The sequence below is a fragment of the Etheostoma spectabile genome, chromosome 13 (assembly GCF_008692095.1).
Source record: "Etheostoma spectabile isolate EspeVRDwgs_2016 chromosome 13, UIUC_Espe_1.0, whole genome shotgun sequence".
NCBI classification, from domain to species: Eukaryota; Metazoa; Chordata; class Actinopteri; order Perciformes; family Percidae; genus Etheostoma; species Etheostoma spectabile.
Genome location: NC_045745.1, coordinates 25,654,437 through 25,669,081, shown reverse-complemented (window position 1 = coordinate 25,669,081; position 14,645 = coordinate 25,654,437). Strand labels below are relative to the sequence as shown.

The window sequence follows — 14,645 nt, the reverse complement described above, 5'->3', positions numbered from 1 at the left end:
TATATAAGAACAGTCCATTTACATTTACATACTAATGAAGCTCAGCGTAAATTCTTTCAGCAAGACTTCTACAGTATACGGTTGGCACTTGAGGACCACCGTACTTGTTCGCTTCACATTTCTCTCTCCAAACCTAATCAGAAGAATTGTCATCAGCTGAATGTCGGCGTTTACTCTTACGGTTAAACCAACCAGATTTGCCCAATGTCGCGTTTTTGCATTCAACCTTTAAATCTGTTCTAAATTGCTGCTGTCAATTTTCATTTCAGGCATAATCGATGTAGCCCTCCTCCACCCCATTCACTTCCTGTTCTCGTCATTCCCAGCACCCTGTGTTCCTCCATCAGGCGCCCTGCTTCACATCTCACCCACCAAGCTCTTCAGGCTTCCTTTATCCCTTCATCACCTCAACCAGTGCCTAGACTCCCTTGGGGGATATTCCTATATTTCTTTTTAAAGTCAATTAACATTGCGATGGAGTCTAATCGCCAAAAACTCTTACATATCAAACTATTATGCACCATGTTCAACAAAATTATTTCACTTTTTTAATTGAAGTCTCTCCTGATTGAAATGTATTTAATCACACTGCCCGCATGAAGACTTTCTGGCAGGTGAATTGGTTCAAACAGGCAAGCTTATGCCAACTTCCTTAAGCTTTCTGCTGCCAGGAGGAAGCAAACACAAGCAGGGAGAGGGGTTGTATGGTGTGGAAAAGAGAAGGTGAAGCATACAACTAATAAGAGATGTCAAACTACAACATGAGATCGATGCAGGCCAGGTTATCCACTGAAAACACTCATCATATCACACAGTAATGAACATGGTCACAAAACCAAAATGTTAAGCCCCAATGAGGTCATCATGATAATGACAGCAAGAAATACTGGTGCAAGGGGTAACACAAAGTGATGAGATGAACCAGCCACTTCCGCCATCATCATCCTCATCATATCATTAGCTTTACTCTCATCATCAAAGTCATCACCATAAACAACAGATAGCAAAAAACAACCCTCGTCTTCATCATGTTATCCTCAGATTTAATAATCTGTTACACTTATTTTATTATAACTCACCAGGCATAAATGTTAATGTTTGCACGTCCCTCATGAATACAGAAGAATTGAGTGGGTAAAAAACAAAATGGCTCCAACATTGTTTGTCCACAGCCACACATTAACATGGGATTGAGTTACTTTCTTTTTATATTTTGAGTTTTCACTCAAGGATCCAGACCACTGGCATAAATTGATGCAAACAATTCACTTTGAAGTTAACCTTTTTCTTCACAGAGCATACACTTCTCCCTGAAGAGAAACACAAGACTTCATAAATAATATCAGTATTCCAGAAATAGAAATAGGGCCAATCCTGTTTCTCAAAACATTGTGAACAACATCAACATGCTGCCTTTCCATGTGATAGGAAAGAATATTCTCAATATGGTATTTTACTGCATTGTAGGTGTCTTAAAATAAAATGTTATTAATTTAATTTCAGTTACTTTCCCTCACCACTTCATAAAGTAAGGTAAGATGTTTTTGTATCTCATATCTACATTTTAGATTCAGTATTATCTGCTGACATTCTGAGCAGAGCACCAGAATGTAACTTTTGCAAATGGGGGAGCTCTCAAAAGTGTCTGTTAGGAAAGATGGACATTTACGTTTTGGGCTTTTAAAACCAGTGTATTTATACACAAAAGTATTACCAAGAGCTGGAGAGATAATATGAAGAAGACGTTTTTGTGGCCTACGTTTAAACCACATTCTTCCAGACAGAAGTACTTTGTGGTACAAAGACAACAAGGTAGCAAGGAGTCAAACATACTAGATTCTCATAGATCTTAGATCTGTCACTGTCAAAGCTTCTCAAGCTCAGTTTGGTGTTTCTCTGTGTCACATTACTCTATTTGTGAAGGAAGGTATTGCTTTAGACTCTCGCACTCAGGCTAGTTACATAGAATGCTTTCCGGACAGATTCTGTGACATTAAACATGGAAAATAGAAGATAAAATATAGAAGATTATGTCAAAGTGTTATAGCCTTCAAAGTACATTCACACTTTGCTAGTGCAAACAGGTAAAACTGCTAATCAAGTTAATCAAATAGAATGTAAATATTATTGGAGTACATCGTATTGATTAAAACATTTAGTTAAAAGGATTTATTTATTTCAAAGAGCATGGTGTCAGGAAACTTTCATCAAGTACATTATAGTGCATTTTACATGATGGGTGAAACACACACAATGCATTGGTTTTAGTTCTAAATATGGTGATATATAATTGTATTTTGTATGTATTTTTAATGTAACTCACTGCTGATAGTAAAACAACATCAAGACTTGAAAAAAGCCCCTAGGCCCGAGAGAAGCATGTTAGAAAAAAAAAATCAATTAATAATATGGGACTAATATTTGGTAGTAAGTCATGTTATACAAACACCACTGACTGATGATGAGCAGTCAAAAAGTTACATTGCAGCTTCTTCAGCTTGGCTGCCTTGTAGTGATGATTCTGCTTCTTCCTTTATTACAGACGGCTTGTACTGAAGCACCCATCCAGCAAAATGCACTTTGTCCCCTGATTTTAATGAAAAGCACTAGAAGTGGAGATAGTGATGGTCAAGACTCTTGAGGACAACATAGACATGTTGGACAGCCAGTAAAATTATTTAGCCGTGCAAAGACGTGACATCAACATCCTGTGGGGGAACTTGCACACTGTGTATCTTCTTCTTTTGATGGTCCTTGACTAAAGTGTTTTTTCTCCTACTAACAGATTTTAATGCGAAAGTGCAGACTGATCAATCACAATTGTCTTGGGTGGCACTAATATTTTATGTGCTTATGCTTTTCATTCCCAAGAATTTTGCAGAGAGGGACCATGAGCCTCCTTGAGCTTATCACTTGTATGCATGATAAGGATCTATCAGAGATCTAGCCCAAGTTTTGAACTGCTTTCAGAATTGCCATTCACTGTGGCTGGAGCAGAGAGGAGCTTTTCAAAACTAGATTTGGTCGAGTCATACCTGAGGTCAACCAAGTCCAAGGAATGTCTCACTGGCCTCGCCGTCATCAGTATCAATCACTCAATAAGGGAGTGCATTTTATGCGATAACATCATTGATGACTTGCATCAAGGAAGGCCAGAAAGATCAGGTTTTAGTTTTAGTTTGTATTTTCTGTTCTTAGTGCAATAGTGTAATACTTCACATTTGTGTGATGAAGGATTTGTGCTAATTAGAATATTTATTCTATATTTTATTTGTCTATTATTCTTAATATTTTATATTACTATTGCTTTCTGCTCTTGTTACATATATCTGATATCTTGTTATATATATCTGATTGTATATATTTTGGCACAATTATATATATATATATATATATATATATATATATATACACTCACCGGCCACTTTATTAGGTACCCCTGCTAGTAATGGGTTGGACCCCCTTTTGCCTTCAGAACTGCCTCAATTCTTCGTGGCATAGATTCAACAAGGTGCTGGAAGCTCCTCAGGGAGTTTGGTTCATATTGACAGATGGCATCACACAGTTGCCGCAGATTTGTCGGCTGCACATCCATGATGCGAATCTCCCGTTCCACAACATCCCAAAGATGCTCTATTGGATTGAGATCTGGTGACTGTGGAGGCCATTTGAGTACAGCCACTCATTGTCATGTTCAAGAAACCAGTCTGTGATGATTCCACTTTATGACATGGCGCATTATCCTGCTGAAAGTAGCCATCAGAAGTTGGGTACATTCTGTCAAAGGGATGGACATGGTCAGCAACAATACTCAGGTAGGCTGTGGCGTTGCAACGATGCTCAATTGGTACCAAGGGGCCCAAAGAGGGCCAAGAAAATATTCCCCACACCATGACACACCACCACCAGCCTGAACCGTTGATACAAGGCAGAATGGTTCATGCTTTCATGTTGTAGACCCCAAATTCTGACCCTACCATCCGACTGTCGCAGCAGAAATCGACTCATCAGACCACAACGTTTTTCCAATCTTCTATTGTCCAATTTCGATGAGCTGGTGCAAATTGGAGTCTCAGTTTCCTGTTCTTACTGAAAGATGGCACCCGATGTGGTCTTCTGCTGCTGTAGCCCATCTGCCTCAAAGTTGGACGTCTGTGGCTTCAAGATGCTCTCTTGCCCACCTTGGTTTGTAACGGGTGGTTATTTGAGTCACTGTTGCCCTTCTATCACTCGAACCAGCTGGCCATTCTCCTCTGACCTCTGGCATCAACAAGGCATTTCCGCCCACAGAACTGCCGCTCACTGGATGTTTTTTCTTTTTCGGACCATTCTCTGTAACCCTAGAGATGGTTGTGCGTAAAATCCCAGTAGATTAGCATTTTCTGAAATACTCAGACCAGCCCTTCTGGCACCAACAATCATGCCACGTTCAAAGTCACTCAAATCACCTTTCTTCCCCATCCTGATGCTCGGTTTGAACTGCAGGAGATTCTCTTGACCATGTCTACATGCCTAAATGCACTGAGTTGCCGCCATGTGTTGGCTGCTTAGAATTAAGTGTTAACGAGCATTTGGCCAGGTGTACCTAATAAAGTGGCCGGTGAGTGTATATATATATATGTATACTGTATGTATATATATATATATATATATAAATATAAAGTATATATTTTATCATAAGAACATAAGTGAAAGAGATAATTATCATTATCAATTGCACAAATTCTCATTAGAACATTTGAAAAACACCCTTAAGAGAATCCCGTTAATAACTATTGCAATTACAACAGAAAACACAGTTTTTAAGGTGCACAATCTCCACCTCCAACATTTTCAAAAGACAATTAACATAATTCTGCACAAAATATGACAGTATAAGTTATCAGAACGTAAAATAAATCTGCATTATAATACAGTAATTCTGCAAAATTCTGCACAAACATAAAACATGTTTGCGTGTTTTTTGTTTGTTTGACAGGGGTCTCACCCGGGGTGTACTTCAATGTAGGCCCGCCACAGGTAGCCAGACGGTCTGGCAATGCGAGACTAAAAGGAGACTGACATAACATTATATAACATTTATTTTTTCAGTTGTCAACCACGGGCTACAGTGGCTGCTGGATTCACACTTTGACTCGACAAAGCATCTAAGAGTCAGAGTACTGTACGTACTGGGACTGACAAACAAAACTACCACAACAAGATTATGACTGGTGCTTGTTTATCTCTCTGTCTTGTTTCATTGCTTATTGCTTATTGAACAATTCCCATTAAATGAAAACCCAGTAGTCAGCAGTTCATCCTGTTCTGTACAAGTTGCTGTTTGTTCAGGTCCTTTTTAAATGCAAATGACCAGTGAACAATAAATGAAGGATTTGCACAGAAGTTGTATTTTTGCTAATTACTGACACACAGGGTGCTTCTTTACATCTTCTACTATACTCCTGGATTTTATTAACCTGTGTTACTTGTGTGATGTGCTGATTTGATGCTTATTATTTATTAATCTTGTGTGCACTGTGCCATATAATGAATTGTTTATAGTGTCCTATATGACTACGGGAACTGACTCTCCATATTGACACAACTATTCAATATGACAGTTCCTAAAGTGAGCACCACCATGGCCCCACAGCTCATGCTGAACAGGCTTACGTTTTAAATAGCAGTGGTAAAGCTCCATAACTCAGCATCTCCTCTCTTCTCATTAAAAGAGAGCATTTTAATGTACATATCTGCTCCCCAGGGACTTCAGTGTACTCCCATGTAGGAAATAAAGAAACACTTCCCCCCTCAGGACAAATAAAGGCAGGAGCTCTTAAGTCATAATAGCCAGTGAGGTTGTTAAATAACATGTGTGGGCATATGAGATGGATCGTTATTAAGTGCACATTACAGCTTACACCTGCTTGCATTTGTAGCTACAGTTTGTATTTGTTAATGCACTCCAGGCAACATGACTCTGCTCAGATTCCCACTGATGTCAGCTCTATCTTTTGACAGTGTGACCAGTAGTTCTTATGTTGTCTGTTGAAATGTCTCCTTCGTTGTAATAGAGCTCTCATCTCTGCTTTAGATTTAGCATTTATAAGACGTTTGTCTTAAATAAATACTGTAAAAAAGATAGTTGACTGTCTGTACTAGGAGCTTCTTCGATAGTATCTTACACTTTCAAAGTTCTGGATAACTCTTTCCACTTCAAAATGTAAGTGTACAGTACCTTTCCAGTGTCAAGGCCTTCCTTTAGTTGTTCTGTAACTGTGACTACATGTGCCAGTCAGGCAATTTTGTTGTTATCATTTTTCCTTAACAAAACTACTAATGAGAGATTTTATTTGAATGTGTAAATCTGAAACGGTTCAGGTGGTCCAATTACTGAATGCCTCTTGTGTCCACATGCACTTAAATTTTCCTCCTGTAAAACACTGATATCAAATTGCCTAGTGTGCATGTTCAAACAGGTTTAAAGTTGATCTGACACTCAAAGTTGCCAGGAGGCCGGGTTTCCTCATAACCACATTATATTCCCATCAAAGTATTTATGTTGCAGAATTAGAATTAGAAAATAGACAACACGTCGTTATAAGTGCAAAGTAATAATAGATAATGTGTTGCTATGAACCACTTGTCTGTGAGCTAACTGGAATTGATATAAATTTAATAATGAAGCAAAGTAGAATATGGGAAACCACAACTGACTATGACTATACATTTATCTGGTGAGTGAACTTGGGATTTTAGACCTAACATTTGTATTAATAGCAAACTGGTATTGCATGTAATTTAACACTGTAATAACCCCATTCCTACTGACAGACGGGTGTATTGTGCTGTTGTAATAATGTTATATATTTATAAACAGCATGAATGTGTGTGCTTTGTGTGTGTGTATGTGTGTGTGTGTTTGTAAGTCCTACCTTGACAGGAGAGATATGTGTGTGTGGTGTGTAGCCATGTATGGCCTCCATGGCAGCGAGGTTCTTGTCACTCATATGAAGCATCTCGGCACTTTTCCCTGGAGCCAGATGTGCTGGACTGTGCTCCAAGGGGGGCGTCTCCTCATCCTGGTACCTGTACTTCTATGGAGACACAGATACACATGGGTCCGTCAGTCTTTCCAGGTCTCATGTGTCATTAGAAGCAATTGGCTTGGCTGAGTGTATTTTATTAAAAAAACATTTAGGGTTGATAACATTTAAATCACAAACAGAATCCCCTGTCAGCCTTATTGTAACGTTTCATTCATGTCCTCTTTGAAAAATAATGGTGTAAATGTCAAACTCCCTTCACAGAGCCGTATTTCTATTACAGTGGCATTTTTAGCTAAATGTGGGCAATCTGAAAATCTTGTATATCACATAACATGTGTGACGCCTACAAGTGCAAAGTGAAGACATCACAGAGGCCTTAAAATATTGCCATTGTGCGTTGAGCAGAGCGATCGTCCTCCACAACACACATGGAGCAACCAGATCCATGACTCATAGTGACTCTTCAGTAGCAGAATATGCAGCTTCTTCCTAGTAGCCTTACTCCCCTACCGATAGCCCACACCTGGGCAGCCTGCCAGCAGCCCACTGTGTCGACCACACATGGTAGGTTTCATTCTAGGCGTGATGACACAAAATCTGCACACAGCATTTTCCATCACAAACACATCAGAAGGTGGGGAGCATCACAGTGGAGATCTGCAACCCTGTCCTGTGGGTTAGCACCTGTGTTTTTGCTACAAATCTGTAGCCTCCTGAAGTCCCCCAAAGCTCACAATATGCTCTGCTGCACTGCAGATGTGAAGCAACCCACTCTGAAAACAGAGAATTTGGAGGGAACATCTGAATTTTGGCTGATAGCCTGATGGCCAGCTCTGCCACGTTCTCTTTTTTTATTATTTGTTTGGAGGCAGACGGAGAGGGAGGTGCATACCGAGCCCTGTCTCAGACAGGCTGCCTAGCAACCATAGCAGAGCAGAGATTGCAGTGCCACAGTTGGGGCTGCCAGCACCGGTCCTGGATCACATTGCACTGAGACAGCAAGAAAGAGAGAGAGTGAAATAGAGATGAAGATAAAGGAGAAAGTGAGGGGGATGGGTAAAAATGAAAAAAAAAGTGAGACCATCCATAAAGGGAAGCAGAAAACAGCATTATGGGGATGGACCAGAGAGAAAATGAATAGTTGTTAAAAGCAATGTTCAACAATCACAGGTTGATAAGCAGAACATGATTGACTTTTCTTTAACCAGCACTGCAGAGGCGGGCATTGCTACAGTAATGCAAACACATTAAATATGATGTAACTGTATAACACCAACTACCTATGTCAACAACTGCTGGTTGATCAACTAATCGTAATCATGTCTATATCAGCAAACTCTACAAAGAAAGATTTGTATCAAATTACATACAACATTAACGTAAAACTCGGACAGATTTGTAAATTACATACATGAATCACAGCAGCCCTGAGCACTTTGGTCTCTTATGCCTCCCCCTTTCCTGCATGACCACTCATGCTGCCATGTTGCCTTCTGTCCCACTGGTGGGGGATGTGGCAGTCATTGCTTATATGTTAGAAATTGTCCTTCTGGAGAGGGGTTTAGTTGCATTTCCAATCACTGAATTATGAGGATTTTAGCCCCAGTGTTGCATAACGTTAAAAATACAGACAATTCGTTAAAGTAAATGAATACTGTCTGAAATATCCTCTCTTTGGTATGAGAAGCTGAACTATGACAAATGCAAATACTATGGATTCATGTAAGGAGCACTTTTCTAAACATCCATCTCTGAGAGGCAAATTCTGGTCAGTCAACATCAAATGGACACTTAACACCTGGGTACAGTCCTGTATTATCAAGTTTCGTTACAGTTTTCCAGTAAGTTAATTACTCATTGCCTGGTGTTCCAGATATCAATCACTCGATAACTACATGGCTTACACAAAAACAGGAGGCTCCAAGTCCTCAGAACAAAGACAGCGAGCCTTTGCTCGATGTGATGACACCTTCACTTTTCTGATCAGTGCAGCAGCAGTTAGTATTGTGCTGGTCCATACATTCTGACACAGATCCATACCTGCAGCACTTCACATAAGGTACACAGTTTCACACAATATTGTCTGATTTTTGTAGCTAAAGGCCTTTGAAAGGGCGGTATTTCATTTTGAGAACATTTGAATCTCGCACAAATTGCTTTGTTGAAAGGAAATATTGCACTATAGGTAAGAAGTGAGCTAGTCACTTCAGAACTCATATAAAACAAACTCTAGAAAGGATGAATTGACAACATCTGGAATCCCTCATGGACACTATTTCTGTAAGAGTTATGCACTTCATTCTATTGGTGATATTGTGTCATTATCTTGCTCCATGGTCCATGAAAACCTTTTGTTAATAAGTGCCTTATTTGATACTGTTTATTATTGTTCTATGTTGTTTAGTGTGAGACAATGAATGTGCTTCGGTGCCTGCAATACATACTACGGTATTATTGTGTGTACGATTTGAAGTTGCACAAAGAATCATCTTGACTTTTATCATTTACTTTCAATTTGGTCCTATTAAACCCAAAAAGTGCTATAATATTGCCATTACAAGTATAAATATCTTAATGTAATTATTACACAGGCAAGGATTGTTTCCTTGCCTGTGTAATGAGAGCTGTGTCTTATCCAATGTACTGATGACTATATTAGCTAAGGCAATAAAACAATACGTACCTATCTGGTTCATGAAATTATGTTGGCAGTTTATAGAAATAGAAAGGCAGATCAAATGATTTAAATAAAAAAATATTTTTCTTATAGTATGCACTCCCATGTCATAATGACACAGAGCTGGATAAATACATATAAAGCAAACATAAGATACAACGTAATATCTGTTTTAATAATATCTATTTTAATAAACATAATTGGACACTGTGCCAATAGAATTTGTTTTTCTAAGTTTTCTTTTTCCACAAGCAGGAGGTATATAACAGCTTGCAGAAACTAAAATCTGTTTCAACTGTACGTACGGCTCCCTAAAATACCACAACAACAAATTACCTCTGGGTTTTCTAGGCTGTTTTGTATCAGTATATCATGACGTAAGGAATCCAGCACATCTTTAAGAAATTACTCTGTTGTAAAGGTTAATATAAGGCCTTTCTCCACAGTTTGCAGTTTGCATTGGTTGGCCCTTCTGCACTATAATACTGTAAGAACGGCACACTGAGTGGCTGAATAAGCTGTTCTTTTAGCGTTAACTTAATGTGGAGCAAATCTCAAATTCCAAATACCATCATCTCAGTTTGTAATTCAAGGACCAAGCTTGAGCTTGTAAATGACTGTGCATTTGGTAATGTAATGAAAGCTAGCCTCACCTCTCAGGCATATCATTTCCAAGAAACCTTCATACATTTGAAGTGCAAGGTTTTACAGGAATCATAAAAAAAAGCTCTTCAGGTGTAAATTAAAGGAGGCAACTCCCCACTGCATCTTCAAAGAATTTAAGCTTTTGCGAGTTCATCTATTTGCATTTTCTTTAATGATGATTAATCCATTTGCTGTATTTGGATTAATTCTAACATTTGCTACTGTGATGAACTCAGAGGGATTTTGTGCTGGGTGCTAAGTCTCTCGTTGAAGCTTCACAGCATGTCAGAATGAAGCATATGCTGGAATCTAGTTGTACAATACTTCTCTGTGAAGTAAATCTGGACAGGTAAATGTGCTTGAATTAAACCAAATTTTGATTCAGTTATATAAAGAGATGTTTAAATGATGTGTCTAAATTCAACACAGAACCAGACTAGCCACATTTCGCCTATTCAGGCAACTTCTAACGATAGATTGTCTGAAAAAAAATTCTTTTTGCTTTTTTGAGTTTGTCTAAAAAAAAAACACAACTGCAGTTTTTCACAAATATTAATATCAACCAACCTGTGTCTCACCTACAATATTTTTACCTTCTACTGCTTTTCGTCCCTCTGCAACTATGCAGCCAAATGTTATACCTTTGAATTTTACCCCACACAATTTGTACTTCATTCTTCTTTATAAAATCAGTCATCACCCATCAGTCATTACTATGCTGCAATCAGTAGACATAACAACACAAAACTCATTGAGACACAAGTGTGACACCTGTTTTAACAGTGACCCAGGCTCTAGCTTTAGTTCATTCATCAGTATATACAAAGATTAATTTACAACCCCACACATATTACATGTAGGCCAGAACACCTGCTGGATGTCAATAAAGCAAACTTTCACACCAACACACCTATAAAACAGCCACACAAGCTGAGTCCTTGTAGACTTTTGTTGTAAATCAGACATGGATTTATGTATAAAATATATGACACACCAGCTCCACAACGTCATCGCTCATTGTCACTTCAACAGAGTTCTGGTGAGAGAACAACGTTTGTCTCTGATGGTCATCTGCACTTTCTGTTCAAATCCAGTCATTGTTGCCTTCTCAGTTGATTTTCACTCTCAAGTGCCAAACCCAACACAGCTTTCATCTCATTTGCATTATCACTTTTTCTGTTGCCAGCCAACACCTAAAACGTTTTTTTTTTTCATGTACTTGTACATGTAAGCCTCAAAAGACAGAAAATTCACTCATCTTCTGCCAATTGTAAGATGCTTGCTTCAGACTATTCTCCATGGTGTCTCAGCACAACACCTTGACAAGTGTTAGTGTCCTGTAGCTATGTATGCTGCAACAAAAACAGACTTTACATTTACCATGGGGCAAAATCTGCACTAAGGATTTTAATGGATGCTCTAGATTCACCCACTTCACCTAGATGTAAGTTTGCTGTTGGATGTAGTCAATCCAATCTATTTGTAAAGCTGACCATTAGCAGCTAATACAAAGCTTCTACCTGAACATGTCAACCCCAGAAAGATGGCTTTCTAAGACTGTAGTTTGTAGAATACATGCCAAGTGACACTCAAGCTAAGAAGAGTGGACTTATTTATGATTTATAATGTATTTATTAATGTATTATTGTAAATCAAGTCCCCAAAAAACAGCGGCACATAAACATTTTGCTGTTGACTGCAGTGGGGCTCCTAGGCTGCAGAGTGAAGGTGTTTCATATTGAGTATCACCTCAACTGCAACAGTAAATTGCCACAGGGAGATAACGAAGGTGCCCATGCCCAAGCAGCACAATTAAAATTGTCCAACATCAAAACATGTAAAAAAAAACTTCCAGTGGTGCATGTTTGAAACTCATTACTGTCCCAAACCAACTTAACAATTTCTTTAAAAAACAGGAAAAGTTTAAAATACTGCCTGGAAACATGCTCAGCACTGTTTTAGAGATTCAACATTTAGTCTTCCTTACATGTCTTAAATATTAGCTTGTTAATTTATGCTCACTTAAGAGTCTACATCTCATTTCTACGGGATGATTCATCATTCATAGGACCCACACAGATGTATCATCTTCAAATTGAATAATAAATTAGAGTCACACACAGATATGGTAAATGGTGCCATAGTGGGTGCCTGGCTGCAGTGCTTCTGCAGGAGGTGGGGAGGGAGGTTTCCATCTTGTCTGTCTGGAGCCTGTTTTCACAGGAACTTCATGCTATTTTGTAGAATAAATGGACGGTGTGTATATGACATATAAGACAAATTGCAGACCGACTTAACCAGGCTCAATTTTTACATAAAACTAAATGAAACCATGGCAAATACCATTCCCTAAACCAGCAAAAATATTGTACCTTGACTTAAAGCTTGCAAACCCGACCCAAAACAGTATGTTTCAGCAGTAATAGCAGTGCCATAAACTGTTAAACACAAACACAACAAGCTTGGTAATTTTCATTATTTAAATCCCCCCTCTGCCCACAGAAGCATGCACAGTTTTTATGCTGAGTACATACATTTTTATGAATGTTGCACTCGTAGTGGGGGTCTGTAGTGTCAACCTTCCCCCAGCTCTCTGTTTTCTCCACACACATAAACATGCAAGTGGAGGTCATGTTAACACACAGCACTGTAAGACTGGTTAATGGTCCGCTTGAACAACCATGTGCAATAATGGCAGCACTGAGTATTTTCTTTTATCCTGTAGTCATGAGAATTGCTGGCAAAAACAAGTCTGAAATAGCTTTTTGATGAGGAGCACTAAGTAGTCTCTGTGCTGCTGTTAGCAAACAGCACCTTGAAACAATTAGCTATCAATGCAATACAAAGAAAAAAAATCTGATGTTTATCTCAAGCATTAGAGAGACATTTGCCTTAACACATAATATTGCCCACACCTCATGTCAAAATCTCAGAACTTTCTGTTTCTTTCATTATTTTCCTCCAGTGTCTCCTTTTCCCTCTTGTCTCTGTATTATGAAGCAGATCGTTAAAGCCTGGGATAACCACGATTTCTTATGTGTTTTTTCAAACCTACGTGGACGTGTCTTTGACTCGCCCACTCGCATCTTTCTGTTGACTTTACATGCAGTCACCCCGCATCTAAAATTTGCCTCAAGTTGTGAGTCTGAACACACCTTTATGTTTTGAATTAAATAAAGGTTGATGTCATGGACTCAATTTAGTTTCATTCTGTCTTTGTGCTACACTGACGCTGAATTTTGTTTCAAACATTGATGATGCATATCTCCACAAGGTGCCTACTGAGGTGGATCTAGATACATAAAAAAGTATCTGTGATGAACATTGGCTGTAAAAGGGGCCTCTATTGGTTATTCAAGTAGTCCACCACCGTTCCAGCATTGAAGTAAAAAAACAACAATTTTATTCCTAATCATTACATACACATAGTACAATGTTGGTATGTGGTGAACCATGTAACTAGGCAACCCATGTTGCAATAATATGCAGATTGAATTCTGGTGTTTTGACATGTGTAAAGGATCATAATGGTGAGTTTAAATATTTTGGTTCTTTCAATTAAGATGTTGAGTCTCTTGCAGAGAGCCCATACATTCATCCTATTAGTAAGACACAGTTTACCTTTATGATAAACTTCTGACCTGACTAATTGTCAGGTTGCTGCTTTAATTACTTTTTGCATGGTGTTTATATATAGATCACAGTAAGGACCATTTCTGTTCAGTACTTGTTTTTATACTGCGAGTGTACTCCTGCAACTTGCACATCCATTGCACACACCAGCTGCAGTGTGTGGTAGCAGAATAGCTGGGAAGAGCAAGTTAGCAATGTAGAGGCGACCCAGAATGCTTCAGTCTTAGACCTGAACAGAGCATTAGTAAATATCTGCTGCCGCACATTGTTGTTGTTGCATCTCCCTGAGCTTACTGTCAGAGCTGAGGCTCTCTGCGCCTTATAAAGGAAGATGACACAATCTGCAGGATGAAATATGTCAAATCCATAGGAGGAAATGTGTGTTTGCAAAGCATTCAAAACAGTTACAGGACGGATGTAAAACGTTAAACCAGCGACCTTTACACACAGCAGCATAGACGGCTCTCTGCTTTGATATTACTTGCTGATGTTTTTCCACATCATTACTCTTGATCATATGCTTGGTCGATTGGTAATGAGTGACAGCAGGTATTCCTGTCCATTTTCCAGTAAAGACGTCTGAGAATCAATTCTCAGGATGAGGTGATCATCGATCTTGATATTTAGATGAGGCACACTGATTCCTGCGTTGTGAATCC

At 38.8% G+C, this 14,645-nt stretch overlaps 1 protein-coding gene and 1 long non-coding RNA gene across 8 annotated transcripts in view; one reads left to right on the top strand and one right to left on the bottom strand.

Annotated features, from left to right (window-relative positions):
• LOC116700341 (uncharacterized) overlaps positions 1–14,645 on the top strand; it is a 273,867-nt gene that overhangs the window by 93,742 nt on the left and 165,480 nt on the right. The window lies entirely within an intron of this gene.
• dlg4a (discs, large homolog 4a (Drosophila)) overlaps positions 1–14,645 on the bottom strand; it is a 62,848-nt gene that overhangs the window by 25,478 nt on the left and 22,725 nt on the right. For all 7 annotated transcript variants that reach the window (XM_032533423.1, XM_032533425.1, XM_032533422.1 and 4 more), the window contains exon 2: positions 6,918–7,079. In XM_032533423.1, the coding sequence (XP_032389314.1) occupies positions 6,918–7,079 (162 nt within the window). The remainder of the gene's footprint in view (positions 1–6,917; positions 7,080–14,645) is intronic.